This window comes from Cryptomeria japonica, chromosome 11 (assembly GCF_030272615.1).
Source record: "Cryptomeria japonica chromosome 11, Sugi_1.0, whole genome shotgun sequence".
NCBI lineage: Eukaryota > Viridiplantae > Streptophyta > Pinopsida > Cupressales > Cupressaceae > Cryptomeria > Cryptomeria japonica.
In genome coordinates, this window is record NC_081415.1 from 284188819 (window position 1) to 284208207 (window position 19389).

Sequence of the window (19389 nt, forward strand, 5' to 3'; positions counted from 1 at the left end):
ACTTGTAGGGATGGTGATGGAAAAAGCAAAGATGGCTTCTACAGGACGCCTGCAAATTGTTTATGTGAAAAGAGTAAAGAACAAGGGCGAAACAACAGAAAAAGAAAAACTGGAAGAAGAAAAATGTTTCCAACAAATTTTAATGTTGGCGCCGAGAGGCTCGTGTGCCATTCCTTCCAATGACATCAGGTGGCATCGTCTCATTACTTCCACTGTCTTTATTTCCATTGCTGACAACAAACTTGGCTGCCAAATGCTGAAAATGCTGTTAGATGATAAAGGAAATAAAATCTTGCAGTTTAATGATTGCATTAAGGAGGATGACATTTCAGGAGAGTCTCTCCGCAGCTCAGAAAGCGTGTATAAAGAATGTGAAAATTCCAATGACATTGGAAATTTTATAGAATCTATATGTGCAGGGAGCCTTTCTGGAACAACTGGACTATCTCAATTTCCACCCAAAGAAAGTATGCTTACTGAGTTCCTTCAAATATTGAAGAAAAACAATGCAATTCACCTCATCGACAACAAACTGGACAAGGTACTTTCATGATATAATAAAATTATAGAACATTATTTTAATATAAGCATAATATTATAAATTCGAAGCAAATTGACATAATCGCTAAACCAAATTCTGGCTGTGTTCAAAATCAACGTCAAACGTGTCCAATTGATGCCATTTGTTGTAACATGCATGTTTCAGGTAGAGTTGGATCAACTAAAGGGAAAAGTGGTGGGCATCTTCATATCTGATCGAAACACTCCTGAATATATAAAATTACTACAGATCTATAAAGAATTCAGGGATAAAAGTTTGAATTTTGAAGTGCTTTGGATTCCTTTATTTGAACATGAATCTTATGGGCTTGGTACTTATACAAGGGCTCTTCAAAAAATGGTTTGGACAGCTCTTGCTCATCTTATTTCGGTCAAAGTGAAAAAAAGAGAACCACATTTCATTATATTTGATCAAGAAGGAAGTATTGGCAATCCAGATGCAATGTCTGCAATTATGTTATGGGGTGCAGGGGTTTATCCATTTACAAAAAATAAGATTGATAAAATTGTTGTTCCTATAGACAGGAAATCTAGTTTAGATTTTCTCTTCCACAATATCAATTTGGTAAGATGCAAATTATTTTTGAATAGTATGAAATTTTAAATGAATTAAAATTTTAAGATTTTATACTATTATCATTAATATTAATTAACAATTTATTTTTTTAAATATGGTTGCAGGTGAATAAAGGAGCAATGGAAAATAAATTGACCTTTTTATATGCCGAACCTCCAAGTCAAAATCTTGAAATGAAATCTAAATTAGATCAATTAACCCAATTCCATGATAATTTTGAAATTATATATGTGGGAAACTATTTTGTGCAAGAATATGATATACCAACCTTCAAAGAAACTTATGAAAATGTGACACAAAAAATGGATTGGTCCAAACTCTCATTTGAAGATATGGTTAAATTTTGGTATCGTTGCAAGTATCTATATGAAGAGATGAAGGATCAATCAAATGTAAATATTCAAGAACTCAAAATGATTGTTGAGCATCTATTTATTGAAAATAGATGGTTAGTTATACTAGATGTTGATGGCATAGTAACAAGGAGTGGATATGAAGTGGTGAAAATGATGTGTAGAAACAATGATGAGAGAAGAGGTGGGGTGGATGCTATAGTGAAATATGAGTTGTTGGAAAGTTTAAAGGTTGGAAAAAGTAATGAAATAGTGAAGGTATTTTTCAAAGATACTATAAACCATCCAAATCATTCACATCATTTGGTAATAGATGGTATAGAAGGACTATATATTTGTGACGTATGTGGTTCTTCTATAGTACTTACATGGGACTGGCAAAGGCGATATAGGTGTAACAAATGTGATTGGGACTTATGCACAAAATGTTGGAAATTGTTAGTAAGAAGTCAAGTATAAGGTATTATCCTTAAATAAGGATAGGGACAACTAAAAGGTTCTCCTCCCACACCTTTTCCTTATCAAAAAAGGCATAAATGTGTACAGCTTTCATGATGTTTTGGTTCAGACTTCATCTTGGTCAACATACAAAGAAAGCATTCGATACTTGGGGATGATTTGTGGCATTTTGTATCCTGGACATTATGAGATATATTGTACTTTTGTGGCATATTAGGGATTTAAGTTTCACAACCTTTCTATGTAATATCGAGCAAGGATCGGAGTTTTTCTTTCTGGTTCTTTTCTCCGGGAGCTCTTTGAATCAACTTGTGTAAAGAAATATATAAATAAAATATATTAAGTGGCACTGCCACCTTTTTTCAAAAAAAAAAAAAAATTATATATTTACAATAACTTTATAAAACTCTCTTTTAGAGCACTCATAGTCCCATTGTAATTTGGACTAGGGTGGACATTTGACAATTGAGAGTGTCTCCATAAAAAATTAATGTTTTCATTTAATATGATTTTGATGTTAGCTTTACATTTTATAAATTAATTAGTATGATTTACACGACTATGCTCAGCCATTAATTATGTATTATTATGTATATATATGCACTCTAGTTTCTTTTTGAAATAATTCCTATGGCTTATTTATGGCTGAAAAAGTTGTTTAATTAGTGGGGTGTTTTGTTTCATGATCCTGCCAGTGTGAGTCACTTTATCTGACAATGTATCTAGCATTTATCTGGCATTTTTTGTTCTTGTTGAAGGTTTTGACAGAATATCACGAGTCTCTTATGGTTGTTGGTGCTGCTGCATGTGAAAACCTCATAGCAAGGGAAACATATCCAGAATTAGATAGCAGGCTTGAGGAAGGTATTGTGTATGAGTCACTTAGTTTATCAATTTGGTAACTATAGTTGGGCCTTAGGGGTCCTTTAGATGTTTCTTATGTTCAATATTCTATCGTTGCTCTGTATTCCATCAGGTTGGGCTACTTAGTTTATTCTAAGGGTGGAGATTATACTTATTTTTAAATTTTATTGCATGTTTGCTTAAAGGAATTAAAATGACATTGATGTTTGGATTGCAAGGGATGCTTAATAGATGGAACACAATTTTTGGATCGCATTGTTTTCATGATGAGACAATAATCAGCGACACCTAAAATGTCAAGACCTAAACTACATGCACACAGAAAACAAATTCTACCTATTTAATTCAACTAAAAGTCTGATACAACTAAAAACACATGCCTTCAGATTGAAAAACTTTTACTGTTTTGTTTCAAGCTTCAACTTACCTGACTCTTTCTCGTGGAGGGACTAACAGTAATATGATCTAAGCTAGGAGGACTGGTATCTTTCTCGTCACATTGTCAATGGCTTTGTAGTCTGATTATTTTAAATGATGCTCGGATTTATGGGAGAACAATATATTCCCAGAAACATTTATCACTTGTTGCTTACCAAAAATCCCACTGCCTGTCTAATATGCATGTGTTTATTGCAAGTTGAACCAGCATACTGCAGTGTTACAAACTTTCAATTTTCAGTAAGGTATGACAAGTCCAAAAATACAAAATAACACACAATAGTCTAAAAACGTTTCCTGTGCAGATATATTCTAACCTGTTGAAAAGTTGTACATTGATGAATGCAAATATTTGAATGAAGATTTTATTGACCAAAACCGATGACACCTGCAAGATAAACAAACCCTGAGCAACATGCCCAAATATTCTTGTTCCTACAGGAATTTTGCTATTTGGCTTAGCTAAAGCAATGCATAATTCTCTGGAAAGGTAGCATTTGGATGCACAACATGTTGATTTTCATCACTATGGGATGATGAACATAGACATTATGATGTGATATATAGGGATCTCCAATAAAAGATTAAATAAAGTAAGTAGCGCCAGTCGAAAGGTGCATACCTGATTTTGGCAAAATTCCATGGTATGTAGTGCTTTCCCATCACAGGTAATCGTAGGTGAACTTCTTCCTTTGGTTGTGAAGCCTGTGTATGGCATAGAAACTTGTTAAGGATTTTTATGGATGATATATAAATGAAATTCGTTGAAAATAATTCATGAAGCATACTTTTTATTTATCTAGAGAGTTGTTGCAATCGAACTTCTTCTTTTTTCCTTAGTATCGTGTATGGATTGTTTTCCATTTTTGCATACCCCTCGTAAGAGAATGCTTGCTCAATCCAGAGGTCTTCTCAGGGTTTCACTTTGGAGACTGTAGTAAATGTTAGACCTTGTCTTTCTATTGCACTGATATTGATGGTTGCCTTTTGTAGTGTTAAACCTTGAGCTTTATGTATGGTCATAACCCATGCCATTTTTATTGGTAGTTGCCTAAGATTGTCTACTGATACTGGTGTTATGGGTACAAGTTTCAGGTCGTTTGGGTGCCACTGGGGACCACTATAGTTATCAAATTTGACCATGATATACATTGGTATGTCAGGTGGCTTGGAATCAGGGTTATAAATTATTTCAATTATCTCACCAAGAGCTCCATTGACAAGTCTTGTTTGTGTCCATATGTTAGTTGTGAGCATGATTCGCTGGCCTGGTGACAGTAGGACTTTCTTTTCAAGTTGTTCATTGTCAACGTCAATAGTTATTTTGCTTGTAGTCGTTGTAGCTCTACTTATTGCAATTGGATGATTTAATTCCTTTAGCATTCGTTTATTGTGAAGGGTTACCATATCATTAGTAGTAAAGAGGTGGACTGCAATGTCAAATTGTTTATTCACAACTGGTGCTAATTGGTCTTTTGTTCGTGTCTTAAGCTTTGCCAATCTTCTTGGGTTGGGTGTGCACTGCGTATGTTTAGTAGTGTTTGGTGGAATTATGATTGCTTTAGAGATTCCCCTTATTGGGGAAACATCATTTTTAGGGTGATAATTGTTGTAAATTGGTTCCAAAGTGTTATGGCATTTGAGTGTGATGTGTATATTGGTTTATCCATTACATGTGGCAGCTGGGCAAGGTCTCCAATGAGAATCATAGATACGCCTCCAAAGTATGAATGTTTATGATTAGGGAAAGCTTCGCAAAGTCGGCTATCTATTTTCAACAATAGTTTCGGACCTATAAAGCTCATCTCGTCAATGAGTATATATCTTATGTCCTTCAACTTTTCTTGGAACATTGTTAGTGCTTGGCCATGTAGTGGTTGCAATTCTTTGATGGAGATTCATAGTGTTGAATGAATAGTTGTCGCATGAATGTTAAATGCAGCAATTCCGATAGGAGCTAGTACGAGTATTGGGTTTTTTTGTTGTGGTGAATTTTTGTGTAGCCTACTTTTTATACAACTGATCAAGTATGATTTTCCTGTACCCGCAGTTTCTTGTATGATCATGTGTAATGGTTTGTTGAACACATTGTTGTTATGATTTGAGACTACCAAAAGTGATTTCTTTTGTTCAGTCTATAGGGTATTGGTGGGTCTATACTTTCTTGTTGGTATATGTTCGTCTTGGGTGGTTGTTTTCTTTATATTTGTAAATTGTGACGCAGTATCGTGCAATTCATGTGGTATTTTAGTTTCAGCCCAATTATAGTTGGTGTCAAATTCACGCTGGCCTAGTAATTCAAGTTCGTCCAAATTGTTGTTGACTGTATGCCCCATTCTTGAAAGCAGTTCCCACTCGTTCATCTCTGATGTGATAGTTATATTCCTTTCATCTTTGTTGTTTTCTTCTTCTTGAGGGCTAGCATTTTCTTCGATATGTCATACATCATATTTGTTTACATGAATTTGATGCCAATTGGTGATTATTGTGTCCTTGGTAACTCCTATATTAGTCGTAATATTTTGAAAGTGTTTATATATGAGCAATTCACTCCAGTAAAATGTTTCAAAATGTTTTGACTCTTCATTGGGCATACTGTGGAATTTTAGGTAAATGTTAACAATGGCTTGTATTGTTCTCTCTTTCCATTTGCATGATTTACGACTTGGAACATAGGTGTAAGATCTAGATTCGAGTAATGTGATTGTCTCTAGCTCTGGAGGGCGGCCCATATAGGACTGTAAGTAACTATTTTCTACTATAGTCTCATTTTGTGTTTTAGTTAATCGGTGTAGCACTTTCCGTCCAACATTTAAAGTTGTAAATGGTTTGTTACAAACAACAAGGGGTAATTTTTGCAGCATATGGCAAGTTTCTTGCACACGGATGTCACATTTTGCTACAATCTCTATCATGAATCTTCAATATGCTACTACTATTGGGTCATCTCCTTTTTGAGTTATGGATATTCTTGTTAGCATAGCAGTACAACTTTCAAATGTTCTCTCTACTTTTGAGGCATGTTTGACAATGTATTTTAGTACAAGTTCGCGTGATATGACAGGTTGGCAATAGATATTAGCTCTCCATATTGAAATCATTTATGGGTTGTGGATGTTGAGCCTATCATCGTTTCTTGCAGGTTCATATTTCTTTGTGCTCGTTTCATCGCATAATACGATAGAGGTACGTTGTTCTTTCCATGGAGCTTTATATCGGCATTCTAGTTTTCTACCCTTCTTTTGTAAGCATGTGCTCTCTCTGTATTTTGTGTGTCTTTGCACACGGTTCACTAACTCTTCATAATCATCTAATGGATTTGTGGCTACTATGTCTATTGTGTTTAGGAGGCATGGATCGTCACGTGGAGATCGGTATATCTGGTTGTTCCTATGTGTTGTTGCACGAGGGTTCCAAGCGCTTACGTACTTATCAAAAAAAATTCTTGATTTATCAACATCTTCGTTATTTACCCAATCTAGCTTGTCCATGTCTGGTGCATCTTGGAGCCATAGGAACCCATGAACGTGTGCGGTTCCTCGGTGTAGCCATTCATATATGTACCAATAATTTGTAACACCAAGGAGTTTCTCAATAACTTCTTCATGAAATATGGTGAATCTTTGATGTAGGTATAATGGTGTTTTATGCGAATTATTAATAACATTTTCAAGACGGTGCTTATTTGAATGCATGGAAAGCTCCATATTATTTGTGAGGAGTTGTTGGAGGTCTGGCCACTTTGTATTAGTTGCGCTTAGTGTGAAGAAGAGGGCAGGAGATCCTATTTGGTTAATCATGTTTGTTAATTCTAAATGAAACTTGTTCCAATATGGTCCGGTTCCTCTCATGGAAGAGCCAAAGTGCAGTAATTCCTCAACTAGATGTGAGTCAGGGAGTTCTTTTAGGTGTGCGCATAAATTCTCAATAGTGGTTGGTAAGTGCTCTTCTACATTTTTTTCATGAAAATTGTTGCAAGCAATTGGCTCCGATGACGCATCATAAGGTTGTAGATGTAGTATCGGAATCTTGGATGTTGTCCAAATCTTTGATCATGGAATCGCATCAAGTGTAGTACATATTCATGCATCTTTATTTCCCTAGTTCTTGGTTGTATTTGTAATCCAATTCCGTTTGGGAAGAGTGTTGGAAATGCCATGTCCAGTAGGCCCTCGGTATTATATTCATTAATTGGGGATAAGCCTATTTTTGGCCAGTCAATGACATTATCTATGGTATCCTCTAGCTCTAGTATTTTCTTAATTATTTGTAGTTCACGGTGTTCGTTCGATAGGTGGAATATAAATGATGATGAATTGGTTATCGTACCCTCAACTTGCTCTTCATCAACATCTTCACTGTTTGCTACCGTTGCATCATTGTTTGCTTCAATGGTGTGAAGCATGCTTGATACGTCTATTCTTTCCTCGAGGATTTGGTTTAGGTTGTTATAATATATTGACACATCTTTATAGTATGGGTCATATTTCACTTTGTATCGCAATGCATCCCTAACATGACCCCTACTTACGTAACAGTCATAGTAGTTTCCTTGAGCCTTGGGTCTGCGAACTATAAGGACATCTATGTCTCCCAATTTATGTGGGAGCACACTTGCAATGTTCTATATGTCTTGTGGGAATCTAATTGTATGGCCACTGTATTTATATTGGCCTCCAAATAGTATGGGTAACCTGTAATATAGGGTTCACTCTAGCAATGAGCATTTCTTCTACTTGCGTCAATATCTTCAGCATAATAGGTTGATCCCCTGGGTCCATGTTATTGTGTAGTGAGAACCGGTGTACGCCCTTTTCATTAATGCATCTCCTACAGGTAGGGGTTTGGCATGATGAGTGTGAAAGCATACCTGGGTATGACTCTTTGCATTTATTACATATTTCCAAGTTAGAAAGCACGTCTATTTTCCTACGAAAGTTTTTCATTGCTGTCATGAATCTAGCATTAGCATTCAACCCCACTATTTTCTTTGTTTGATATCGTTCTTGTACTTTTAGTTTTTGGTGGGCTTGAGGATTTGTCACATTTGCAGATTTTCTGTTCACAGGGTTAGTTTCATTTTTTACTTTTCTTCTCAAATGCCTACGTATAGCTATTTGCTCCCTATGGCTGGCATAATACGTTCGGCTTCTTTTTTGACTTAGTTCTTTTTGATCTTGCATTTGTTTAGGGTGATTGGTGGTTCCTTGAGTGCTGGAGTCAGCCATCTGGTTGCAATATTCAGTGGGAAAAGCATGTTTAGGGTGATTGATTGTTCCTTAAGCACTGGAGTCAGCCATCTGATTGCAGTATTCAACGGGAAAAGCATAAACACCTTCACAAGCAAGATTTGAACCAAATAGAAACATTAAAATATAATATACATGGAACATTGCATATTAGAACGGACAAATTACATATTTTGCATTAGTCCAAAAAGAGTCTTCTAGCAAACAATCATAAAAAAATCAGGAAATTCAGAAAATTTAAGAAATTGAGCTCAGAATACAAAAGGAAGGAAGTATGTATTGAATGCCATGGAAACAATGATTAAAGTAATTGCAAATCAACGTATTGAAATTTATGGATGGAATGAGCAATTTGTTGTTTACCTTTCTTCTGCTAGTGGTATAGGCCTTTTTCAAGCCCAAAATGGATGGAATGAGCAATCTGTTGTTTACCTTTCTTATGTCAGTGGTGTAGGCCTTTTCCAAGCAGTTCTGAATTGATAGATGAGGACTAACACAAATTCATCTTAACCTGGAACTTGAATGCTTCTGTAAATCACATTGGTTTGATATAAGAACATGTAAGTGCTAGGTTGAGATGATTATGCCTTCATTACAAATGTTAAATATTTCTCAGACTTTGTGTAAATTGGCAAATGTATTTTTTTATAAAGGGTAAAAGTTTAGCCAATTGGTCAAAAATAGGACCCTAACTATTGTGTTCTCTATTTCTATTAGTTGTGAGGATTTTTTCCAGTAAACCTACTTGTTAAGTTTTTGAGCACTAGGGAGGTGAAGTATTTGTTCTAATTGGATGCAGGGGTGATGTTGTGGAAATTCAAACTTGGTGCCAAGCTAAGGGCATTATTTACAGTAGCCCTAACATTGTAGCGTTCCCTTAGAGTCTGCATCCCAAGTTTTCATTTAACATAGTTTACATCATCTAACCTATTCGGTTTGGCCAAATATAAATCCGTTAAGTTTGAGATGTCTAACGATCAAAATCTTCTATCTGAGAGTAAAAACTTTTACTTAGGCATGTGACGGCACTTACAAAATCCATACAATATCAAGACCTCTTGTGATTTTACCAAGAATATATATTACCAGTAAATATTTGTAGACAATCTGCAATATACAATCTGGGTGAAAAGATCAAATTCAGCTTGTCATGACTGTGTTTTCTATCCATTGTGACTGTCTTTTATTGGCTTCTCTTGCTTGGACTATTTTTCTTTACATTTATTGTCATGATTGTCACATTGTTTTGCTATTCTTGTTTCAGCAACATAAAATGTATTACAGTTACTTGCAGCGGTAAATTAAATAATCATGATCGCAGAATATGCACTTGTAATATACAACATGAACTCAAAATTATATGCACATATACGGTTTCATTTCCAAATAGCTTTCAATGCATATGCGACTCATTTGAAATCAAGTTATCATTTGAAATCAAGTTATCAATAAAGATCCCAAATTAACAAGAGTTGCATTGCTCGTATGAAAAAGCATCAATTGGTAAAGATTTATAACTTAAAAGATTAGAAATCCTTAATCATTTGGAGTCCATGTAAAAATGATTGCAAGATTTTGAAAATAGGTAATCAAGATAAAAGGTAGTTTCCAAGTTTTCCCATCACAAATTGGCATTCATGATTCATTAATTTACAATGCATACACATCGTGAGACACACACAAGCGCACACATGCACACACACACAGTAAATTACATTTTCACTCTGTTCACAACTGTACGCTGATTTTATTTACAACTGTATGCTTCCTTTGGTAGTATTTTTAAACAACAATATTAATATCCGTATGACTATTTATGAATGATTTATGTACTGGCTAGGGGTAATTAGATCATTGACTGTATTTACAATACAACTGTGTGTTGGCTTTAAGGCTAGAGGCTTGTATCAGTACACATTTCTTTTATTTTCTCTAGAAGTATACTTCTCTTTAAGGCAAAATCTAGCTGCTTTACATTGGTGATGGTGACCTTCAGTCGTTCTTCATTATTGTATGTTTCATTTCTGCATCTTAGGTTCAAGAGGAATTGATTATACATTACGTTTTTTATGACCTTTGCGGTGCTTTGCTCAACATTGTCATCGGATTGAAGCATGCCCATGAGTTTTGTTGCCCCTTCATCAAATGCAATTTCCCATATTGTATCTATGTGATCCTGTAGGTTTGTCTGGAGGATGTATTTGTAGTTACACTCAGACAAGGTCATGTTACATTTCGAACAATACTAGGTTCCTTCTTCGGTCTTGTCTAATCGTTTCTTACATGATTTTCCATTTACTTGGGTGCGACATGCTTGGTAGAAAAATGACTTAGATTTTAGCTGTTGTATCGTTGCCTTTAGAATGCAATAGAAGGGTTGCAATGAATTTGATGCATGTGCCCGAATTTCACTAATCGTCATTCTTTGAGGGGTGGGAGTTGGTGCAGCAAGCTAATGCACAATTCCTTGTCCAGTGTGAATATTCCGGTTGTACCAATCTTTTAGCTAGGCCAATTCCTCTATAAGAGGGTCTATGGAGAGGCTTGTATTAAATGTTGTACCTATTACCTTTCCTTTGATTTCACACACACGACCATTCTTGATAGCAAGAGTATTTTTTTCTTGTAAATAATGCCTTCATTGGAGTTCAGTACCTTCCTTTTCTGCCATTCCACCCCATAGTGTAACATCGATGGTTGTCCGAGTCATGTCGACTAACTTAATGGTACGCCTAGGAACCTCTGTACTATCTCTTTTAGGTATCATTGAGCTTGGATCGACACTAATGACAATTCCAATAATGTCAATGGTTGAGTTGTTATTTATGGTTGCCACTTGATCAAGAGGTGTGAAGATGTATCTGTGCTTGGGTATAGAAGAGTCATCATTGCAGGTAGTAACCTTTGGATCATCTACCAAGGTTGTTTCTAGTCCACTGTTGAGTTTGTTGTAAATTTTATTGGCTGGCTTTATTGCTCCCCTAGATAATGTGTATGTCACTCCAACTTGGATGTTATCATAATGGGTTTTTGCTAGTTCATTGAAACACGTAACACGTCTTTCAGTACCTTCGCTATCTACAATGTCAAAGCTAAAAACATGGCCACTTGCTTTTGTTGTATTATAGTGATAGATATCCTTCTTCACTAGGACACAACCCTTGATGGTCCAGTTTGGTTGGTAGGGATTCCAATTTTTTATAGGAGTTATTGTCATAGGTGTGTTGTCCATGTTTTGAGGTGTGCTAACCCCAAATAATGCTTTCTGTCGCCCAAAACCCATACATTTTGTGGATGTGCTTGGCTCTATACTTGCATCACATAGAGAAGGCGTAGTTTGTTCTACCTGGTCTTCCTATTTTACATAAAGGAAAATTGGTTCTCCAACTGTAGCATGTGTTGTACATACAATTGCTAGGTTCAGAATAACGATCCACCTACACAATTAAACAATCAAAAACAAAATAACACAATTAAACAATCAAAAACAAAATATTTTAAGCAATGCATTTTGTAAAATGTAAAGGTTATATAAACTTTGTTAGAAAAACAGTAGGCTTATTGACTCACTGGGAGCCATGCGAATTCGGGAAGATGTATTTTGTTAGCTATAGCAGATATTTGGAGACATGGAGCCACAAGGACAGACCCATCGTACATAAGCTGGATTGTGTTTTCAGTTAGTACGTCCATGAGACAGAGGATTAGGATGTTGCCTGCAAAACTAGGAGAAAACTACTTCATTGCACTATACGGCTATTCAACAAAAGGTTGGATTCATTCATGGCAACGCACATAATAGACGATGTGTATGTATCAAGCCTTCAATAACAACATTATACATCATTGAGTACGAGCAACAACAGTGACATCAACTGTGATCCTTGAACCTTATTGAGGATATAATTAGTTGTTATATATTGTGATTGTTGTTTTAAAAAATTGATGTATCTATTGTGTTCTGTTTTGAAATGTTTTTACTGTATAACATGTATATTACTTTGTCATGCATACTTCAAACAGGAAAATATACTATGGTAGAAGACAAATAGGCTTTTATGCTTGTCAATCCCTATAATAAGGGCAGAGGATAGAAGAGGAGTTCACTAAAACATAGGAAGATTTTCAAATTGAATGTAGCAATCCATAGTTGAGAAGCAATTATGGTTGAGTATATGACTCCAGTATTCCTATAATGTTCAGGCATTCTGTCAATCAGTTTCAGCATGGTCAAAATAAATAGACCTTGAATGACTTCATATGTTTTATAATTCTGTCAAACAATTTCAAGACGACTGTTTAATCCCATAGCTGACATATAATTACTGTTCCAACAAGGAAGGAAGGTTGATGCACAATTATAGGAAGATAGTCCTCTTAATGTCAAGTATGGCAATCATACCTTTGTCACGAAATAATGGACAAAATCTAATCAAGAAGCAACATCTCTAATAGATAGAAACAGGGCCATAGAAAGGTTGAAGAGCAGTAATAAGACCCGAGATAAGAGCATCAAAATAATAGGATGCCCTTGCATATGTTTTTTTATTCCTTATTTTTGTGGCTGCATACAAATTAATGTTTGTATTTTTCTAACTATTTATCAATCATACATGAGTATAATAATATTTTTAATATTAGTATTGTGATACGAAATGAAAAGTTGTGAAATTAATTTATACATATTAAGGGGTGCTAGAAAGAAAATAAAATCAATATTGTAGGCTTCACATGGAAGGCCAATTTAAATGACTATGACTTAGTTGTGAAATAAATAGAATGATATATTTATGTTTGTGCTTGTTTCATGGCATCTCAATAAAAAGGTTTTTCAGAAAAAGAAAAAGAGAAATCATTTAGATAGGGAAAATGTTGCTATGTTTAAGACAATTTAGGAATGCCTAATGCCTTGTAATGTTGATGGTGGGTACCCATCTATGCTACTGCTCTGTTTGCTTTGAAATGTTTTTACTGTATAACCTGTACATTACTCAAAGCAGCCCAAAATGCAGTTCATAACCAAAGTTTCAAGATCAAGGCATACAGTGAGATTCAGATTTAATAGCCATAACAGGGCAGCCCTGAGAGGATGTAGAGTGTAGGACAGATTTAAAGTTTTGTGGTAGTTTGAAAGGGCATCATAGTTGACAACATCAATATAGCATAATACACAGTAAGAAGCAGTTTAAGCATTGTACCAAGAACAAGTATTGCATGTTTCACTTGGACGTAGCAATTTATATAGATTGTTGTTCTAACATGATCGTTGATGTCGTAGTTCATCAGTGCTCTTTAGCTAGCACAATGTGGAGCCTCCTCTTGCGCAAGATGCAATCAGAATTCTGGGTTACAAAGTAAAGAAAATTGCATCTAACAAGTGAAACATGGGCACCTGTTCATGGGTTTGCTTCTGCATTTACTGTTTCTATATCACCAACATCTAGTGTTAGGGGCTTATTGGATCAAGCAAGTTCACTCCCATTACACAAATAAGGTAAGATGCATCTTGCATATGCCCTACAATTCTATGGGGGCTCTATGACCTCTATTGTTGGGTCAGTGAAGATGGCTCACGTTGTAGCTTATTCTGTGTATTCCGCAATAGCTCAACCGTTTACCCAGTAGTAGATTCCCAGTAGTAGATTCCCGCTAATTATTTGTTACATAGGCCAAGGAACAATTATCTAATCCAATCAGTTCACCTTTGGTAGTATCATCACAACTTGTACTAACATAGGAGTTCTAGAGGATGGTATGGACATTCAATGACATCTATGCAATATGTATAATCATAATTATGTAGAACCAGTCAATATAAACTACATTAAATACATATATTTATGTGATTTATTAGAAAACATTAATGTGAAAGATACGTTACTAAAAGTAAATAAACAATACTTTGAATTGCAACATTTTCAATGAAATGGGATGAGGAAGACGACAATACTCACATGTCTACCAATTGAAGCAAATTTGAAAATGTTGAAGGAATTGGGCCTTCCAATGAGATGTGGTATTTTATGACTAAAATGGTTACTACTTGCTACACTACAAAACAAAACAAAAACACGTCACAATGCTTAAAATCACATATTTATTTAATATTAGTTTTCTAAACTTTGACTGCTAAAGCATAGAACTAAAAACCATACAAACTTACAAATTTTCCAATTAAGCCATGAGATTGGCAGCACACACTTGTAACTGGTGATCCCAAAGAAGGTAAAATATTGAGAAAGTTGGCTTTGAGTCAATTGTCTGCCATTAAATGCTTTTGGTGATAGGATATCTTACTAATTACAATCAGCTGAATTTTATCAACATGGACCCGATCCAAGACTAGTATAATCACCTATCAAAAGGAACAGAATAAGACCTTTGTGAGACATCCATGTAATTTGTCTTCCAATATCTAATGGAAGAACAAAACCAATTCCAATCTAACTATTCATAAACATACCACTTAGAATATGTTATGACTCACAATCACGCATAGAATCTGATAAAATAGATTACTTAAATCATACCACTTAGAGTGTGTGTTGTGATTAATCTAAAATACAGTTTATGATTGGGATAGTACACAACTCACTATTCTCTCTAGAAATTAATTAATGACTCGAGAACTAGAGATACATTGAAAGGAAATACAAAAAGAAAAAAAACTAACAAATGTTTTGCACGACCTTGGGTGACGATGGCATACAAAAAAAAACTATCGACTAATCTGCACTATACTCTATGCTTTCCACCATGATTGGCATCCCATGCTGAGGATTTAGAGTGAGGAAGGTTGCAGGTGCATGCCTGTACCTACTGCTCACACTAAATCTGAACCTCTTCACTATCATAGTCATCACAACCTTTTTGGTAATAATATTTCTATTATACATTTAAGAGTTTTTACAAATTGTGTATGCTATCATTATGAAATCATTATATTGTGCAGTCCTGGGGACTATCAATATAGAAAGTGAAGGCAATTTACATGTCATGCACGATGAAGAGATCTTGATCTATTCTGTTTGTATTCAATTGTACATAGTTTTCTGATAAATCATTGACTATATACTCATGAACCAGTTTTGCAAGCTATCATGTCTCGACATAGAAGAGAAAGTATTTAAGTATATCTCGCTAGACAATTATTACATTAGAAGATTTGGATTTTGTAGGTTAATGAATTGCTAGTTGGCTTGCCTCTTGGATTAGAAGTTGTCAACATTAGAGTAAGAATAATGGAGACTTAAGTGCTACAATGGAGACTTACTACTTTTTATTGAAGTTCTTGTTACTTGTGCTTTTTTTTGTGCAACCAAATATGCATTCACCAATTTCTCTTGTTTTATTTTGGATTATATTAATGGATCTACAACTGCTTTATTTCCGCTTTTGGTTTGAGAAAATTTCTGTCAGGAGTGATTTTCCCGAGAAGTGGAGCAAGGCATAACTACAACACTCTAATTTTCCTTTAGAATAGCATTTTCTATATGATATAAAGATGAAAGCTGAATATTTCCTTGTTTCTACCATTGTTGGTTGTGGATAGTACAGGAAAAGATAAGGGTGATTTATTGTCACCATTTTTTTAGAAGAGGAAGACCAATGATCAAGATGAAGGTATGGTACAACCACCAAATTATGAATCAAGGATGTAATATTACAGTAATCAATTTAAATGCCAGGTTAAAGGACAAGGATGTAATGTTACAATAATCAATTAAAATCTCAGGTTAAGGATCAAACATGTAATGTTACAGCATGGATGAAATGTTACAGTAATCAATTGAAATGCCAGGTTAACAACTTGTGCTTAATATGGGCACAAGATAGCTTTGGCCTGAAACGGGAAAATCAAATTGGGTTATTGTAACCCTTTTCCTAAGTGGGGGAGAAGAGCAGGACAAAGAAAGCTAGCATGTTAAGGTAACCATTAAACTCCCTCTGCATTTCCAAATTCACATCAATATTCATTGTTTGATTATGAAATTTACAAATATCTCTCTTTTGGCTGTAAATTTTGTCTTTTGTTTTGTTTTATGTCTTGTCTGTTTAAAGCCCGTGTACCTAGTGTTTCCCCCCAAAAAAACCCAAATTTTTAAATCTTGTTTTGGTTCATTTAATAATTTCTTTAATTAATTCCATTCTAAAATATTCTCAGTTTTTCTTGTAATGTGTACACATTTCTTTAAAATTATTGTGAATGTAAATGACAGAATGGTATGAGTGTCGATCGATAGGAACATTAGGACACATCATAGAAAGCACAAGAAAATAACATACAAATCAGACCCAGAAAAAATACAAACAAAAAAAATGATATATCATATATCGGATCTCCCTCGATTCCCAAATCATCAAACCCTACGATTTTTCAGCAGACTACAAAATATTCATGACTTGCCCTGGGAGAAAAACCTGTAAAACAATGGAGGGAAAAATACGTGACAGGAAACCAAATTTTTACAATAAAAACAAACCGTAATGACTGAAATAGTCTCTATAAGAGGGACACTTATATTCAAAATAATACTTCCAGGTAATTTATTTGTCTCTTCGTTAAATGATCCAACCACATACATATTATAAAAAAATAACTCAATGAAACAGTGGCGAGTGACTTACTTCAAGACTCCGCAAAAATTGTAATGTGTTGGCAACGATGTTGAAGAGGATGTGTACAAGAAAACTTATGAAACACTACCACAACAACAAGAACAAAAAAAATTAAGATGAACCATAACCAAAATGGGGTTTTAGGGTTACCTAATCTAATCATGTACATATTATTTAAAAAAAAAAAATCACTGAAATCATAGAAACAAACTTACCTCAAGATACTACACAAATTGTGTCAATGGTGTCCATAAAAATAAATGCGCAGAGTTTGCTGGAAAATTTTACGAAACCCTACCATGGCAATTTTTTCCTCAAATCAAACGAACCAAAAGCAATCTCTTTGTAGTTGTTGCTTCCATGGATTGATAATTAACAAGATTTAGGGCTACTAAATTTTGAACTAATCTACTAATGGTCGTTGCTTCAGAAAAATGCCCTAAAATTTCCAACCAAAGATGAAGCTGCACACACTGTAGGGAAATAAATTCAAAGCGAGCCAGAAAAATTAAAAGAAAACCTTCCCTCCCTAAATAGGGATGGATACACAACCCGCATGCTGTCCACCACAGCTGGAATCGGAAGCCCATCACACGGTTACAAAATAAACCCTAACGTCAAGCATAGGTGGAATCGAAAGGCCCTCACACGATTACATGATAAACCCTAGCCACGCGTTAGACGAGTTTTCACGGAAAACCGTCGGAAAAATCGACGGTAACGGGAAGTGTTGAATTCACGGCGTGAGACAATTCCGGTGGGGGTGCAACCCCACAGGGAATTGCCTATCGGCAAATTATATAGACAATGATAATCACTAATCTAGTTTGCTCCACTAATAGTTTCTTCTTTGCATCATTGTATGTATATTATATAGGGTATCTTTATTGCGATATCTTCATTTTATACGGTGAAATAAATATTAAATAGACTATGAAATAATTACAAAATTGTATAGATTTATTCTAAGACCCTCATTTATGTTCATGAAATTTTCTGGGTAGGGAAATATTTCACACGTTTATATTTGATTTCATAATTTATTATTGTGCATGCTCTGGAGGTTCAAGGTAACATTGAGTTGTCATTTCTCCTTATATTTTGCAAGCAATAATATTTGTTAATTTAATTTCCTCCACTAATCTTGTTTGTTTGACATCATTGTTTGTATATTGTCTAGGGTTTCATTACTATGTGATGTAGTGTAAAATTTGTGTCAATGCACTAATAATCAAATACACAACATCTAATGAAGCATTACATGAAAGAGTAAAAACAAATAAAATAATTAAAACACTCCCTCAAATTGCCCCATTGCTCTCTATTCTTGAGGACCTTGTGTGTTTATATGATGGCTCTCAGATGCATGATTTTACAAGATGACAACTCAAGAAATGAGAATAATAAAACGAAATGCTAATATTTATGATGCCAAAAAATGTAAATCTAAACTATGATGAAAAATGCAATGAAAGCCATTATGCTAGATGCAAGGGTATTGTGATAAGCTAATTATGATGCAAAGAAAGCTATATGCTATTGGAGATGATACAAAGATTGTTGATGATGCTAAGAATGCTCAAAATGCTAAGGGGAGCTCTCATGGCTGAAATGAGGACCATTTATAGATTTTTCAAGGCCAATGCTGAGGTGGCACAAATCAACAATCGGGATTTGATCTAGAGATATCAACGTTCGAAATTGAAGAAGTTGAAGAAGAGGTTGAAGGAGAGGACATGTGTCCTTGTTGGAGAGACAAGTGTCAAGGAATCTCCACCAAGTGCCTACAAAGAGGCAAGTGGCAAGGGGAGGAGAGACAAGTGACAAAGATGCCATGTGTCTCCAAGGGAGAGTGAACAACCCACCAAAGGTTAAGACGAGGAGGTTAGAGAGGATAGGGTTGGTTAACCTATGGTTAGGTTGGGGGGGTTGGTTAGAAGAAGGTTAGGTTAGGAGGTGGTTAAGAGTTAGGACACATGTGTCCAATTTGAATTAAAAATTCAAATTTAATGGTGGGGAATAATTAAATAAACAAATTAATTTTTCATTTATTTAATTAGGAAAGTAGAAGAAATGAATTAAGGTGGGATGAATTAGGAAAAATGAACTATATAAACAAATCATTAAATTCATTTATAAAGTAGAAGAATAAAGACTTTAATTAATTAAATAACTTCGTATTTAATTAATTTATCTCCAGACCAAATTTTAGTGTATACATTTTGCACCTCTTTGAAGCGATGTTGGACAATGCATCCTTTCAAACAAA

At 34.9% G+C, this 19389-nt stretch overlaps 1 protein-coding gene across 25 annotated transcripts in view; it reads right to left on the reverse strand.

Annotated features, from left to right (window-relative positions):
* LOC131051694 (uncharacterized) overlaps positions 1-17925 on the reverse strand; it is a 60562-nt gene extending 42637 nt beyond the window's left edge. For 3 of the 25 annotated variants that reach the window (XR_009107162.2, XR_009107163.2, XR_009107161.2), the window contains exons 1-7: positions 17336-17892; positions 17130-17204; positions 14665-14856; positions 14456-14552; positions 3875-3957; positions 3570-3640; positions 3242-3464 (exon numbers count right to left, since the gene is read on the reverse strand). Coding sequence is in view for 5 of the 25 variants with exons in the window: in XM_057986295.1 (XP_057842278.1) it covers positions 3570-3640; positions 3875-3915 (112 nt within the window). In the remaining 20 variants the exon portion in view is untranslated. Of the gene's footprint in view, positions 1-3241; positions 3465-3569; positions 3641-3874; positions 3958-4040; positions 8588-8864; positions 9030-14455; positions 14553-14664; positions 14857-17129; positions 17205-17335 lie in introns of those variants that run through there. The other 22 variants (XR_009107164.2, XR_009107170.2, XR_009107166.2 and 19 more) reach the window with 20 other exon arrangements.
* Positions 17926-19389: the final 1464 nt, after the last annotated feature.